Source organism: Macaca fascicularis, chromosome 10 (assembly GCF_037993035.2).
Source record: "Macaca fascicularis isolate 582-1 chromosome 10, T2T-MFA8v1.1".
Lineage (NCBI taxonomy): Eukaryota > Metazoa > Chordata > Mammalia > Primates > Cercopithecidae > Macaca > Macaca fascicularis.
Window position 1 is genome coordinate 90,505,869 of NC_088384.1, and position 14,258 is coordinate 90,520,126.

General features: G+C 39.4%; 1 protein-coding gene across 11 annotated transcripts in view; it reads left to right on the forward strand.

The window, feature by feature from the left end:
- ITCH (itchy E3 ubiquitin protein ligase) overlaps positions 1–14,258 on the forward strand; it is a 137,832-nt gene that overhangs the window by 93,986 nt on the left and 29,588 nt on the right. For all 11 annotated transcript variants that reach the window (XM_005568767.5, XM_074005092.1, XM_045362790.3 and 8 more), the window contains 3 exons: positions 4,048–4,176; positions 11,718–11,790; positions 13,102–13,173. In XM_005568767.5, coding sequence (XP_005568824.1) covers positions 4,048–4,176; positions 11,718–11,790; positions 13,102–13,173 — 274 coding nt within the window. The remainder of the gene's footprint in view (positions 1–4,047; positions 4,177–11,717; positions 11,791–13,101; positions 13,174–14,258) is intronic.

Genomic DNA, 14,258 nt, shown 5'->3' on the forward strand with positions numbered 1-14,258 from the left:
GGGTTGTGGAGGCTAGAAGCTTGAGATCACAATGTCAGCAGGGCCATGCTCACTCCAAAGATACTAGGAAGTGATCTGTGCCAGGTCTTTCTCCTGGCTTCTTGTAGCTCCTTGGCTTGTGGCAGCATGAATCCAGTCTTCACATGGCATTCTTCCTGTCTATATGTCTATCTGTACCCAAATTTCCTGTTTATAAGGACATCAGTCCTATAGGATTAGTGGCCCACAGTACTTCAGTATGACCTCATCTTAATACATCTGCAGTAACTCTGTTTCCAAATAAGGTCACATTCTGAGTTATTGAGGGCCAGGATATAAACATGCATTTGGAGGGAGGACACAGTTCAACTCATAACAGTCTATAATACTATGCATTTATCAGACTGCCAGAAGGTTCCATTCTGCAAGGAATTTGGCAGACTGTACAGTCAGAGGACACAGTCCTCCACAAAACTGCTGCGCTCACTTCAGACATCAGCTACAATATTGGGGGTCCACAGGACGGCTCCAGACCAACTGCCTACAAATTTTGGGGCCCCCGCCACCACTCTTAGGTATGATAAGTTACTAGAAATACTGAGAACTCATTGAAACCTCTTCTAGTCACATTTGTTATAGAGAAAGGATGCAAAATAAAACCAGCAGAAGGAAGAGGTGCACAGGGCAGAGTCTGGGAAGCTCTGAACATCCAGCATTGTTGTGGGACAGTGCACACTGAGGTTGAGTATCACCAACCAGGGAAGTCTCTGGTATCTAGGGTTTTTATTGGGGCTTGATCACATACTGCCTTCATGGCTGACCTTTTGTCTCCAGTCCTTACTGGAGATTTGAGCTAATGCCCCCTTAGTCTCTAGTTCCTCCAGAGGTCAGAACTGATGTGCCATGTCCCACAACCTCCATTATAAATCGCATTATTGACTGTCCAGTGATCAAAGCTTCCAGGCAAACAAGGATATTCCCAATACACAGTGCATTCCAAGGGCTTAAACATCACCACCAAGTTGCTAAGGGCAAAAGCCAGACCTCTCTTTTGGTATAATTATAATTTGAGCACAGATAGTCCATGGCTCAAAAGTTTTAAAAACTTTTGTTCTGAAGGTATGGTTTAGGTTGCACTGAGCCGAGATCACACCACTGCATTCCAGCTTGGGCAACTCTGCCTCAAAAAACTAAAACTAAAAATAAAAGAAGATAAGCTTTAAACTTAAAATAGCTTTTTCTGCCTACCAACAAATGACCATTTTCTTTTTAAATGGAGTTACTGCATTTACTTAAATTTATTCAGTTTCCATAAAGGAAGAATGAAAAATTTCATAGATAACATTTTCTTCCTTTTTAGAATTTTTCTAAGGATATAATTGAGGAAGTCACCTTTCTATAATTTGCTACCATTTTTTTTGTTTCCCCTTAGATGTTTAAAGTTTTATAGCTAAAGTTAGAATTCTGTTTTAACAACACAGATGACCTAGTTCTATCTATTTTCAAGACAACTGGTTACTGAGCCTATCTTGCAAGTATAATTAAATTGAGAAACCTCTTTTTTACATTTTTGGTAGTCTATTTTATCTGACATTTGTATTCAGTTTAGTGAATACAACTTTGTTGTTGTTGTTGTTGTTGTTGTTGTTGTTGTTGTTTGAGTTGAAGTCTCAGTCTGTCACCCAGGCTGGAGTGTAGTGACATGATCATGGCTTGCTGCAGCCTTGACCTCCTGGGCTCCAGCAATCCTCCTGCCTCAGCCTCCCAAGTGGCTTGGACTACAGGCATGGGCCACCACACCCAGCTTTTTTTTGTTTTGGTTTTTGTTTTTTTTTTGAGACAGAGTCTTGCTTTGTTGCCCAGGCTGGAGTGCAGTGGCACGATCTCGGCTCACTGCAAGCTCCGCCTCCTGGGTTCACGCCATTCTCCTGCCTCAGCCTCCCGAGTAGCTGGGACTGCAGGTGCCCGCCACCACGCCTGGCTAATTTTTTGTAGTTTTAGTAGAGACAGGGTTTCACCGTGTTAGCTAGGATGGTCTCGATCTCCTGACCTCGTGATCTGCCCGCCTCAGCCTCCCAAAGTGCTGGGATTACAGGTGTGAGCCACCGGGCCCGGCCTTTTTTTTTTTTTGTAGAGACAGTGTCTCTGTGTTTCCCAGGCTGGTGGGAAGTTGTTGCCAAACACACAAACTGAAATACATGATAAATGATGTCCTGGCAGTCTATAGGAAATACTTTTGGAAGACCTAAAGAGAAAAAACGATCAATCTGTAGTTGTAGTAGGAGTAATAACAATTACAACTTGAGGGCTCACTGTCACTTTTTACCTGTCTCATTTATTCCTCATCTAGTCTTATTACATAGACATTGTTGTCTCTATTTTATGGACAAAGAAACTGAAGTTTAGAGAGATTAACCAGCTTGTCTAGGATCACAGAGTTTTCAAGGTATAAAGATAGGTATTAAGGAGGTGGCATGGAATACTTCATAAATAACATTTTAGGCTGTGTGTAGTTTCTCAACATCTGTAATCCCACTGCTTTGGGAGGCCAAGGTAGGAGGATCACTTGCAGTCAGGAGTTCAAGACCAGCCTGGGGAACATAATGAGACCCCTGTCTCTACATAAAATTTTATAATTTAACTGGGTGTGGTGGTATACACCTGTAGTCCTAGCTACTAGGGAGGCTGAGGCGGGAGGATTGCTTGAACCCAGGAGTTTGAGGCTGCCTTGAGCTATGATCAGGCCACTGCACTCCAGCCTGGGCAACAGAGTGAGATTCTTTCTCTTTTCTATTTTTTTTTGAGATGGAATCTTGCTCTGTCACCCAGGCTGGAGCGTAATGACGCCATCTTGGCTCATTGCAAGCTCCGCCTCCCGGGTTCACACCATTCTCCTGCCTCAGCCTCCCAAGTAGCTGGGACTACAGGTGCCCGCCACCATGCCTGGCTAATTTTTTTTTTTGTATTTTAGTAGAGACGGGGTTTCACCGTGTTAGCCAGGATGGTCTCGATCTCCTGACCTCGTGATCTGCCCGCCTCGGCCTCCCAAAATGCTGGGATTACAGGTGTGAGCCACCGCACCCGGTCGAGATTCTTTCTCTTAAAAAAATCTTTTGAGTTGCCTTAGTAGAAAAACAATAGATAACATGGGACAAAGGGAAAAGCTTCATTTGGAGGTGTGACAGATCATATATTATTTAAGGAAGTGCTGAGTGGCCATACACTGTGAAATCATGGGATTCATGAAAGGGAGTTAGAGGTTTGGGTGCAAAGATAAATCTGAAAGGGAATATTTAGGCCAGAGTATAGAGGCTGAGTGAATGCCATATGAAGAACTTTAGATCATAATCATTGGTAACAGTGGAACAGTGATAGTACTTTACAGAGATAGCTAATTTAATAAGATCTCTATTTTAGGAAGATACTCTGTTAGCATAAGAGCAGGCCTAGAGTGAGATCAAATGAGGAACACGAGTTAGGTGACTGTTGAAAAAATGCAGAAGATGGCTGGACACAGTGGCTCATGCCTGTAATCCTAGCACCTTGGAAGGCTGAGGTGGGAGGATCACAAGGTTAGGAGTTCGAGACGAGCCTGGCCAACATGGTGAAACCCTGTCTCTACTAAAAATACAAAAATTAGCTGGGCGCGGGCATGGTGGCAGGCGCCTGTAGTCCCAGCTACTCGGGAAGCTGAGGCAGGAAAATCGCTTGAACCTGGGAGGTGGAGGTTGCAGAGAGCCAAGATATCGTGCCCCTACACTCCAGCCTGGGCGACAGAGCGAGACAGAATGGTTAGAACTTGGTTAACAAGATGTTTAGAGTGAGTCATTAGCTAATGGGGAACATAAGCCAAGTAGACGGCAGAAGACTTGAATTGTGGTTGATGGACTTTGAATTTAACCTGTTTGTAGGATGTCCACATAGATGTCTAGTATACAACTGAAATTACTGAACTGAATGGCTTTCTAAAATATTTCTGCTATGTTTATTGACATTTGTGGCTTCTGTACTTGGCAAACAAGCAACTCTTTAATATTTTTTGTTTATGTTTTTTCCTGTGTTTTGTAGTCAATTAAATGAAAAGCCCTTACCTGAAGGTTGGGAAATGAGATTCACAGTGGATGGAATTGCATATTTTGTGGACCACAATAGAAGAACTACCACCTATATAGATCCCCGCACAGGAAAATCTGCCCTGTAAGTTTTCTAAACATTGTAGATTAAGAGTAAAAAACTAGTCCTTCAGATTTTGATATAAAGATTTGTATTAGCAAGGAGTGGAAATCTTAGTATTTCTTGAGTTAGCTCGACAGTAGGTTTCTGTTCATTAAGTATTTTGCATTTCCATCTCCGTCTTGGATGTTTTATTCTAGAGATTTTCATATTTCTTACCATTTGTTCACACAGCACTAAATGAAACTATTTAGAATTTATAGATATTGTGCTGCTTACCAATTAATCTCTGATTTCAGATTTTCAGCTTCTTTCATTCCCATTACTTTTTGACTTTAAAAAAGCTCTCATTCTCCCCCACCCCATTTCTGAGAAAGTAACCTTTTGATTTGCTTATTTGCTTTATGACTTTTTTGTGGGAAAATATGTAACCTAAAGTTTCTTGTTTTATGTGTACAGTTCAGTGGCATTAAGCACATTCATATTGTTGCATAATCATTACCACCATCCATCTCCAGAATGTTTTCATCATTCCACACTGAAACACTGTACCCTTTAAACAATAACTTTAGCAGACCTGGTAACCAGCATTCTACTTTCTTTCTCTATGAATTTGACTACTTTAAGTACCTATATTATTGGAGTCATACAATATTTATTCTTATGACTCTGGATTATTTCACTAAGGTCATGTCTTCAAGATTCACCCATGTTGTAATGTGTATCAACATTTTCATTCCTTTTTGAAGCTGAATAATATTCCAGTGTGTATATATATATCACATTTTGTTTATTCACAGATATTTGCATTACTTCCATTTTTGGGGGGGTATTATAAATAATGCTGCTCTGACCATTGGTATACAGTTATCTGCTTGAGGCCGGGCGCAATGGCTCATGCCTGTAATCCCAGCACTTTGGGAGGCCAAGGCGGGCAGATCACCTGAGATCAGGAGTTAGAGACCAGCCTGGCCAACTTGGCAAAACCCCATCTCTACTAAAAATACAAAAATTAGCTGGGCATGGTGGCACACACCTGTAATCCCGGCTACTCGGGAGTCTGAGGCAGGAGAACTGCTTGAATTCAGGCGGCAGAGGTTACAGTGAGTCAAGATCATGCCACTGCACTCCAGCCTGGGTGACAGAGTAAGATTCCCTCCATCTCAAAACAACACCAAAAACCAAATATCTATTTGAGTTCCTACTTTGATGACTTTTGTATCTATACCCAAAAGTGGAATTGCTAGATTAAATATTAATTCTCTATTTAATTTTTTGAGGAACCACCATACTGTTTTTCAGAGTATCTATGCCAGTTTACATTTCCCCCCTAGTGCAGAAGAATTCCAATTTCTGTACATTCTCATCAGCTCTTTTGTTTTTGTTTTTTTTTCTTCGTCATCATCGTCTTTTTTAAATAGCCATCCTTAATGTAGTATTTCATTGTGGTTTTTCTTTGTATTTTTCTAATGATTTATGATGTTGAGTATCTTTTCGTATGCTTCTTGGCCATTTGTGTATCTTCTTTGGAGAAATGTCTCTTTAAGTCCTTTGCCCATTTGTTGCTGTTGTTTTTCTTTTCTTTTGCAATTGAGTTTTAGGTGTTCTCCATATATTCTGGGTGTTAATCCTTTCTCAAATACATGATTTGCAATTATTTTCTCCCATTCTGTGATTTCCTTTTTACTGCAGATAGTGCCCTTTGATGCATAAAACATTTTAGATTTTGATGTCTGATTTGTGGATTTTTTCGTTTTTCTTTTTTCTTTTTTTTTTTGAGATGGAGTTTCGCTCTTTTTGCTCAGGCTGGAGTGCAATGGTGCGATCTCGGCTCACCACAACCTCCGCCTCCTGGGTTCAAGCAATTCTCCTGCTTCAGCCTCTCAAGTAGCTGAGATTACAGGCATGCACCACTATGCCCAGCTAATTTTGTATTTTTAGTAGAAGATAGGGTTTCTCCTTGTTGAGTAGGCTGATCTCGAACTCCCGACCTCAGGTGATCCGCCCGCCTCGGCCTCCAGAAGTGTTGGGATTACAGGCGTGAGGCTCTGTGCCCTGCCTGCCAATTTTTTGTCACCTGTACCTTTGGAGTCATATCCAAGAAGTCATTGCCAAATCCAGTGTCATAAAGCTTTGCCTTAAGTTTTCTTCTGAGAGTTCTTTTTTTTTTTTTTTTTTGAGATAGAGTCTCGCTCTGGCGCCCAAGCTGGAGTACAGTGGCAAGATCTCAGCTCACTGCAACCTCTGCCACCCGGGTTCAAGCGATTCTTTTGCCTCAGCCTCCTGAGTAGCTGGGGTTTTTGGCACGCACCACCACGCCTGGCTAATTTTTGTATTTTTAGTAGAGATGGGGTTTTACCACGTTGCAGGCTGGTCTCAAACTCCTGGCCTCATGATCTGCCCGCCTCAGCCTCTCAAAGTGCAGGGATTACAGGCGTGAGCCACCACACCTGGACTGAGAGTTCTTTAATTTTAGCTCTTACATTTAGATCTTTTATCCATTTTGTGTTAAATTTTGTATATGTTGTTGAGTAAGGGTCCAACGTCATCTTTTTGCGTGTGAATGTCCAATTTTCCCAAGCATCATTTGTTGAAAAGACTGTCCTTTCCCCATTGCATGATTGTGGCACCATTGTCAATAGCATTTTACCATATATGCAAGGCATTATTTCTGCGCTGTTTATTCTATTGGTCTGTATGTCTGACTTGCCAATACCACGCTATAACTTTGTAGCAAGTTTTCAAATCAGGATGGTATGTGTCCTCCAACTTTGTTCTTTTTTCAAGCTTCCTTTGGCTATTCAGGGTCCTTTGAGATTCCATATGAATTTTAGGATGGATTTTTTTATTTCTTGGGAAAAAAAAAAAAGGTCATTTGGATTTTGATAGGGGCTTTTATTGAATGTATAAAATCAATAAAATCTATATTGACCGATATAGATTTAATATCTATATCAATTTGGGGTAGTGTGGTCATCTTAACAATATTAAGTCTTCCAATCCATGAATGTGGATATCTTTGTGTTTTCTTTAATTTATTTCAGTAGTGTTTTGTGGTTTTTCAGTGTACAAGTCTTTTGCCTTCTTGGTTAATTAATTCCTAAGTATTTTTTATTCTTTGTGATGCTATTGTAATGGAATTGTTTTCTTGATTTTCTTTTCATTTGTTTATTCTTAGTATATAGAAATGGAACTGATTATTGTGTGTTGACTTTGTAAGCTGCTACTTTCGTGAATTCACTTATTCTGGCAGGATTTTTTGTTGTGGAATATTTAGTGTTTTCTTCATAAAATATCATAGCTTCTGAAAGCAGATAAGTTTTATTCTTCCCAATTTGGATATCTTTTTTTTTTTTTTTTTTTTTTCTTATTTCCTTTGGCTAGAGCTTCTGGATGCTATGTTGACTACAAGTGGCGAAAGTAGGCATTCTTGTATTGTTCCTCACCTTAAAAAACTAACCATTGAATGCGATGTTTGCTGTTAGATTTTTATATGTGCCTTTTATTATATTGAGGTAGTTTCCCTCTATTCCTAGTGTTTCCTATCCCTTTTGTGGAGTGTTTTATCATGAAAGTGTATTGAATTTTGTATAATCCTTTTTTGGTATCAATTGAAATGATCATGTGATTCCCCCCCCCCCGCATTCTGTTAATGTGGTATATTACATTGATTTTTCATAGGTTTAATTATGCATTTGATTTATCAGCTATAGGGATATTTAGACATATCCCTAGATATGTCTATTATATCCATAGATATAATAGCCATTTTTGCATTCGAGGAATAAATCCTTCTTAGTCAAAAGGATTGAAGTAGCCTTTTAATATGCTGTTGAGATTTTTTTGCTGATATTTTATTTAGTATTCTTCCATCAGTGTTCATAAGGGATGTTGGTCTGTAGTTTTCTTATAGTGTGGCTTGCTTAGAGCAAAGGTGGTTCCCTGTTACCTTCTAATTTTATACTTCTACACATTAAGAACTTTTATGTTTAAAACAGAAACTGGGAAATCAGGCTAATTTGGTATTAATGAAATACGGAGGTAATTTAGATATGGGGATAAATTATCGATAATATTATTCTATCATTGATTTTAGTTACAGTAAGTTTGGGTGCATATAATAGAAAACACTAAAATAATAGTAGTTTATGTAAGATAGAAGTGTATTTGTCCCCATCATTTAAAAATAGTCCAGCGGGACTTCCACCACACCATTACCATTGCTCAAAAAAGAAGTTACAAGAAAAATCAGGAAATATTTTATTTTGAATAATAATTAAAACACCACATATCACAATTTGTGGGATTTAACTAAAGTAGTCTTCAGAGGGAAACTTTTTGTTTTAAAGAAGTAGATGAGAATATAGGAAAGATAAAATCAGTGATCTCTGCTTTTACATTCAGATGCTAGAAAAAGGAAAGTTACTAAACCTAAAGTAAGTACAAGAAAGGAAATAAATAAAAGCAGAACTCAGTGAAGTGGAAAAGAAACAATGGAGCGCCCAAAGCTAGAAGATAAATTTTTGGTAAACATGAATAATATTAACAACCCTTAGTAATTAAACCTGATTTTATAGACATTAAAAGGATAATAAAGGGTATATTTATGCCAATAAATTTAACATTTTAGATCAAATGGACAAATTCTATAAAAGGTATGTCACCAAAATGGACACAAGAACAGATAGTAAGTCTAAATATCTCTATAGCTGATAAATGCATAATTAAATAATTTTTAAGGGCAGGCCCAGTGGCTCACACCAGTAATCTCAGCATTTTGGAAGGCCAAGGTGGGCAGATCACTTGAGCTCAAGAATTCAAGACCAGCCTAGGCAACATGGTGAAACCCCATCTCTACAAAAAATACAAAATATTAGCCAGGTGTGGTGGTGCGTGCCTGTAGCCCCAGTTACTTTGTAGGGTGAGGTGGGAAGATTGCTTGAGCCCAGGAGGTTGTGGTGAACCGAGATCGCGCCACTGTACTTAAGCCTGGGTGACAGAGTGTGACCCTGTCTCAAAACAAAAAGGCCGGGCGTGGTGTCTCACGCCTGTAATTCCAGCACTTTGGGAGGCTGAGGCCCAAAAAAGAAAAGAGAAAAAGAAGAAAAAGATTTCTCATGAAGAAAATTCTGGCCTAGATGGTGTCACTGGTAAAGTTTATCAAACTTATAAGTTAATCAATCATATTCAAATTCATTCATAAAATACAAGTGATGGAAACATTTTCTTCTTTCTTTTTTTTTTTTTTGAGACGGAGTTTCATTCTTGTTGCCCAGACTGGAGTGCAATGGCCCGATATCGGCTCACCGCAACCTCTGCCTCCCTGATTCAAGCGATTCTCATGCCTCAGCCTCCCGAGTAGCTGAGATTACAGGCGTATGCCACCATGCCCAGCTAATTTTGTATTTTTAGTAGAGACGAGGTTTTGGGCCATTGCATTCCACCCTGGGTGACAGAGTGAGACACCATATCAAAAAAACCAAACTAGGTTAAAGGAGAAAAATCATATGATAATTTCAGGAAAAGTTTTTGACAAAATACAATGCAAATTTATGATAAACCCTCAGCTACCTTGGAAATTTTTTTTGAGATGGAGTCTCACTCTGTTGCCCAGGCTGGAGTGCAGTGGCGCGATCTTGGCTCACTACAAGCTCCGCCTCCCGGGTTCACACCATTCTCCTGCCTTAGTCTCCCAAGTAGCTGGGACTACAGGCACCTGCAACCACGCCCAGCTAATTTTTTGTATTTTTAGTAGAGACGGGGTTTCACCGTGTTAGCCAGGCTGGTCTCGATCTCCTGACCTCGTGATCCACCTGCCTCGGCCTCCGAAAGTGCTGGGATTACAGGCGTGAGCCACTGCGCCCGGCCAGAAGCTGTTTTACCAGAAAAAAATTTAACAAAAGCTTACAACCAACATCACAATTAATGATGAAATACCTCACAAGATCAAGAATAAGACAAGGATATCTATTGACATCACTTCACTTAACATTGTGTTGGTATTCCTACCCAGTGCAGTGAGATGAGAAAAAGAAATACAGGCCAGGCATGGTGGCTCATGCCTGTAATCCCAGAACTTTGGGAGGCTGAGACGGGCAGATCACTTGAGGCCAGGAGTTCAAGACCAGCCTGGCAAACATGGCTAAACCCCATCTCTACTAAAAATACAAAAATTATTTGGTCATGTTGGTGGGCACCTGTAATCCCAGCTACTCAGGAGGCTGAGGCAGGAGAATCACTTGAACCTCTGGGTCAGAAGTTACAGTGAGCAGAGATTGCACCACTGCACTCCAGCCTGGGAGACGGAACGAGACTATATCTTAAAAAAAAAAAAAGAAAAGAAAAGAAATACAAGATGTATAAATTGGAAAGGAAGAAGTAAAACTGTCTCTTTTCCCCTCACACAAATAACATACGTATACAGAAAATCATAAAGAATCTAGAAAAAATTACTAGAACTAGTAAGTGAATTTAACAGAATATAAAGTCAATGTACAGAATCAGTTGTATTTCTACACTGATATACATTGAATTTTTCAGAGGAAGATAATCCAGTGGTATTAAGTCCAAGGCTAGCTGAGAAACCCCATGGTGTCATTAGTTATCTAAATTTCTTCTGTCTTTTCTGCCATCCTAGAGTGTGGTCTCATTCTTCAACATCACCTCATGTTCTGTGACAGCTTCTGAAACTTAAGCTATCAGAGTCATACTCCAGGCTGGAATTTGGAGTAAAACAAAACACACACACACACACACACACACACACACACACTTTTTTAGCTATTTTAGCTCTTTTAGAAGATCCTTCTTTTTTTTTTTTTTTTGAAACGGAGTCTAGCTTTGTCACCCTTGCTAGAGTGCAGTGGTGCGATCTCAGCTTGCTGCAGCCTTGAACTCTCAGGTTCAAGTGATTCTCCTGCCTCAGCCTCCCAAGTAGATGGGATTAGAGGCACCTGCCACCACGCCCGGCTAATTTTTGTATTTTTAGTAGAGACAGAGTTTCACTATGTTGGTCAGGCTGGTTTCAAACTCCTGACCTCAGGTGATCCACCCACCTCAGCCTCCCAAAGTGCTGGAATTTACAGGTGTGAGCCACAGCACCTGGCCTAAAAGATCCTTCTTGAAAGTTTCATATGCCACTTTCACTTAGAGACTTAAGTCACACGGCCATATAGAGAAATGTAGACTTTATTATATGTAGTATTCTATTCAGTTAAATAACCAGGATCTCACTTAAGGATAAAGGAGGGAATCGATGTTGGGATAGACAGCATTCTCAGATAGAACCCCTTCTACTTAGCCCTCTTAGATTTGCCAGCATAGAAAAGAAAATTCCACAATAGTAGCTTCAACAAAATCAAAGTTTTTCTTTTGTTTTTTTCTGTTACTTAAAGGTATTCCTGGGGAAATATCTCTCAAAAAGCCAAGAATGGTTGTGTTAGGAATATGCTATATTTTTGTATTTGGTTAGTAAGTGCTGAGAGAGGGTGGGATGTTTTGCTTTCCTTCAGCATTATCTTTTACAAGCAGCTATATATGTCCTGTTAACCCTTGTTCTTCCTCAGAGACAATGGACCTCAGATAGCCTATGTTCGGGACTTCAAAGCAAAGGTTCAGTATTTCCGATTCTGGTGTCAGGTTAGTGTTGGAACTGTATCTCTGTACTCCCTTTCCTTTGTTGTGTTGCTTGTATTACACAGTGATTGTGAAAATACTTAACTCACAGAAAACCAGGTAAAACGGGAAGCATTAGAATTTCTTTCGTCTATTTTTAGAGCAAATTAATAGATTTATCAATTAGATCATTTGTGACTTTGGTTGTTCAGAAAATTAAACCTCATGTAATCCCAGCACTTGGGGAGGCTGAGGTGGGCAGATCACTTGAGCTCAGGAGTTCAGGACCAGTCTGGGCAACATATTGAGGCCTTATCTCTGTAAATATATATATACATATATATTTTTTTTTAAGAAGAAAATTAAACTTGAGACCATCTGAATAAGCAAACATTGTCACTTTTTCCCAGTACCCATTACTTTCAGATTGCAGAAATCTTCAAATACAAGTTAAAGCATTTTCTGATATAATTGTAACCAGCTACTCTATTTTTATTTGTTATTTTTTCTGAGACAGGGTCTCACTCTGTCACCCAGGCTGGAGTGCATTGGTGCCATCATGGCTTACTGCAGCCTTGATCTACTGGGCTCAAGTGATCCTCTTGCCTCAGCCTTCTCACTAGCTGATACTACAGATGCACTCCACCACAGCTGGCTAATTCTTAGTAGAGACAGGGTGCCCTTATGTTGCCTAGGCTGGTTTTGAACTCCTGGACTCAAATTATCCTGCTGCCTCATCTTCCCCAAGTGCTAGGATTGTGGGCGTGAGCCAGCATGCCCGGACACCAGCCATTTTTATATCTATCATTTGATATAAATGACTTTGATAGATATATACATGTTCATACATACATGAACATATTCATACATAGATGTTATATTCAGTGTTTTTTTCAGATGTGATCAACTATTTCTGATGCATAGATATTTACTGGAATTAATGATTTTTTATGAGTTCTAAATGAATGCCCTAGTCAAAGTTATTATGATGAATATTTTTACAATTGAAACTTGTAATTAACTGGACCCATGGAAGCAAGAAGAATCTGGATTAACTATTGGAAAATAAGATTAAGTAAAGATTTATTTGATACATTATTAAGTAAGCAGTGTGCATATGAGATCAATCTTGTGGTTCTTCTCTTTTCATGTATTAAGCTATAATTAGCATGAATACTCACCAATGCATTGGTAAACGTTATTGAATATAAATTTACATTCATAGTCTACTTGTTTCTGTAAGCAAAGATAAAAGTAAATAAAACTTTCCCCTTTTGATTTTTTGATAGGCTGTTTTAATGATGAGAGTTGACTTAAGTCATTCTTCTATTTCAGCAACTGGCCATGCCACAGCACATAAAGATTACAGTGACAAGGAAAACATTGTTTGAGGATTCCTTTCAACAGGTACTGTTTCATTCTCTCAATAATTTTTGCCCTGGCTGCTAGCTTAGGACCAGCTTTTGGTGCTGTCAGTTTAATCTGAACAGTCTGGATCTTCTTGAGTTGAAGTCCTTGAATTTTTCAAGTGTGATCTCGTTGCCAGCCACCTTAGGGCTTAAGAGGTGTGTGTGTGTGTGTGTGTGCGCGCGCGCACGTGCGTGTTTCAGGTTTCTGTTTCTAAACTGGTATGATTTGAAATAAATGCATAGGTAAGATAATAGATTTTTGGTAGCCAAAGATCTGGAAATACCCATATGAACATTATCAGATTGTAGAAAGGAGAGGGGAAGACTTTTGTTTTTACACTTCAGTATTACTTGGATTTTTGCAATAAGCGTGTGTTACTCTTAACAGGAAAAAAAGTAACTGCTCATTGGTGACAGTATCTAAAAAAAGATATATATGAGTTTTCAGAAGTAGTCAGCAGATTTTTTCACTTGTCTTCAGAACTTGAGTTAATTTACTCTCTGGGCACATGGCTCATGCCTGTAATCCCAGCACTTTGGGAGACTGAGGCGGGTGGATCATCTGAGGTCAGGAGTTTGAGACCAACCTGGCCAACATGGTGAAACCTTGTCTCTATTAAAAATATAAAAATTAACTGGGCCTGGTGGCCGGTGCCTGTAATCCTGTAAAGCTACTCAGGAGAGTTGGCTGAACCTGCGAGGCGGAGGTTGCAGTGACCTGAGATCATGCCATTGCATTCCAGGCTGGGCAATAAGAGCGAAACTCCATCTCAATAATGAAGAAAAAGAACTTGAATTAATCTACTATTTACCTTTATATTATAGATATCACTAATAACCTACTGCAACTAAATGTTAAAATGATTGTTATATAGAAGGTTAAAATAGTGAAAAAATGTCTTAAAATGTCTTAAAATGAAAACATCTGGTTAGTCCTTGTTTTATATCCAGATGTGGAAGTGATTCTTTATTTTCAAGCACCAGTGATATTGTAGTAACTACAGCTTCAAGAAGTATGGAATTGAATGCAAAGGGAAAAGAGGTTGAGACAGTTGGTAGTAGCTGGCTACTTGCTTTCAGAAT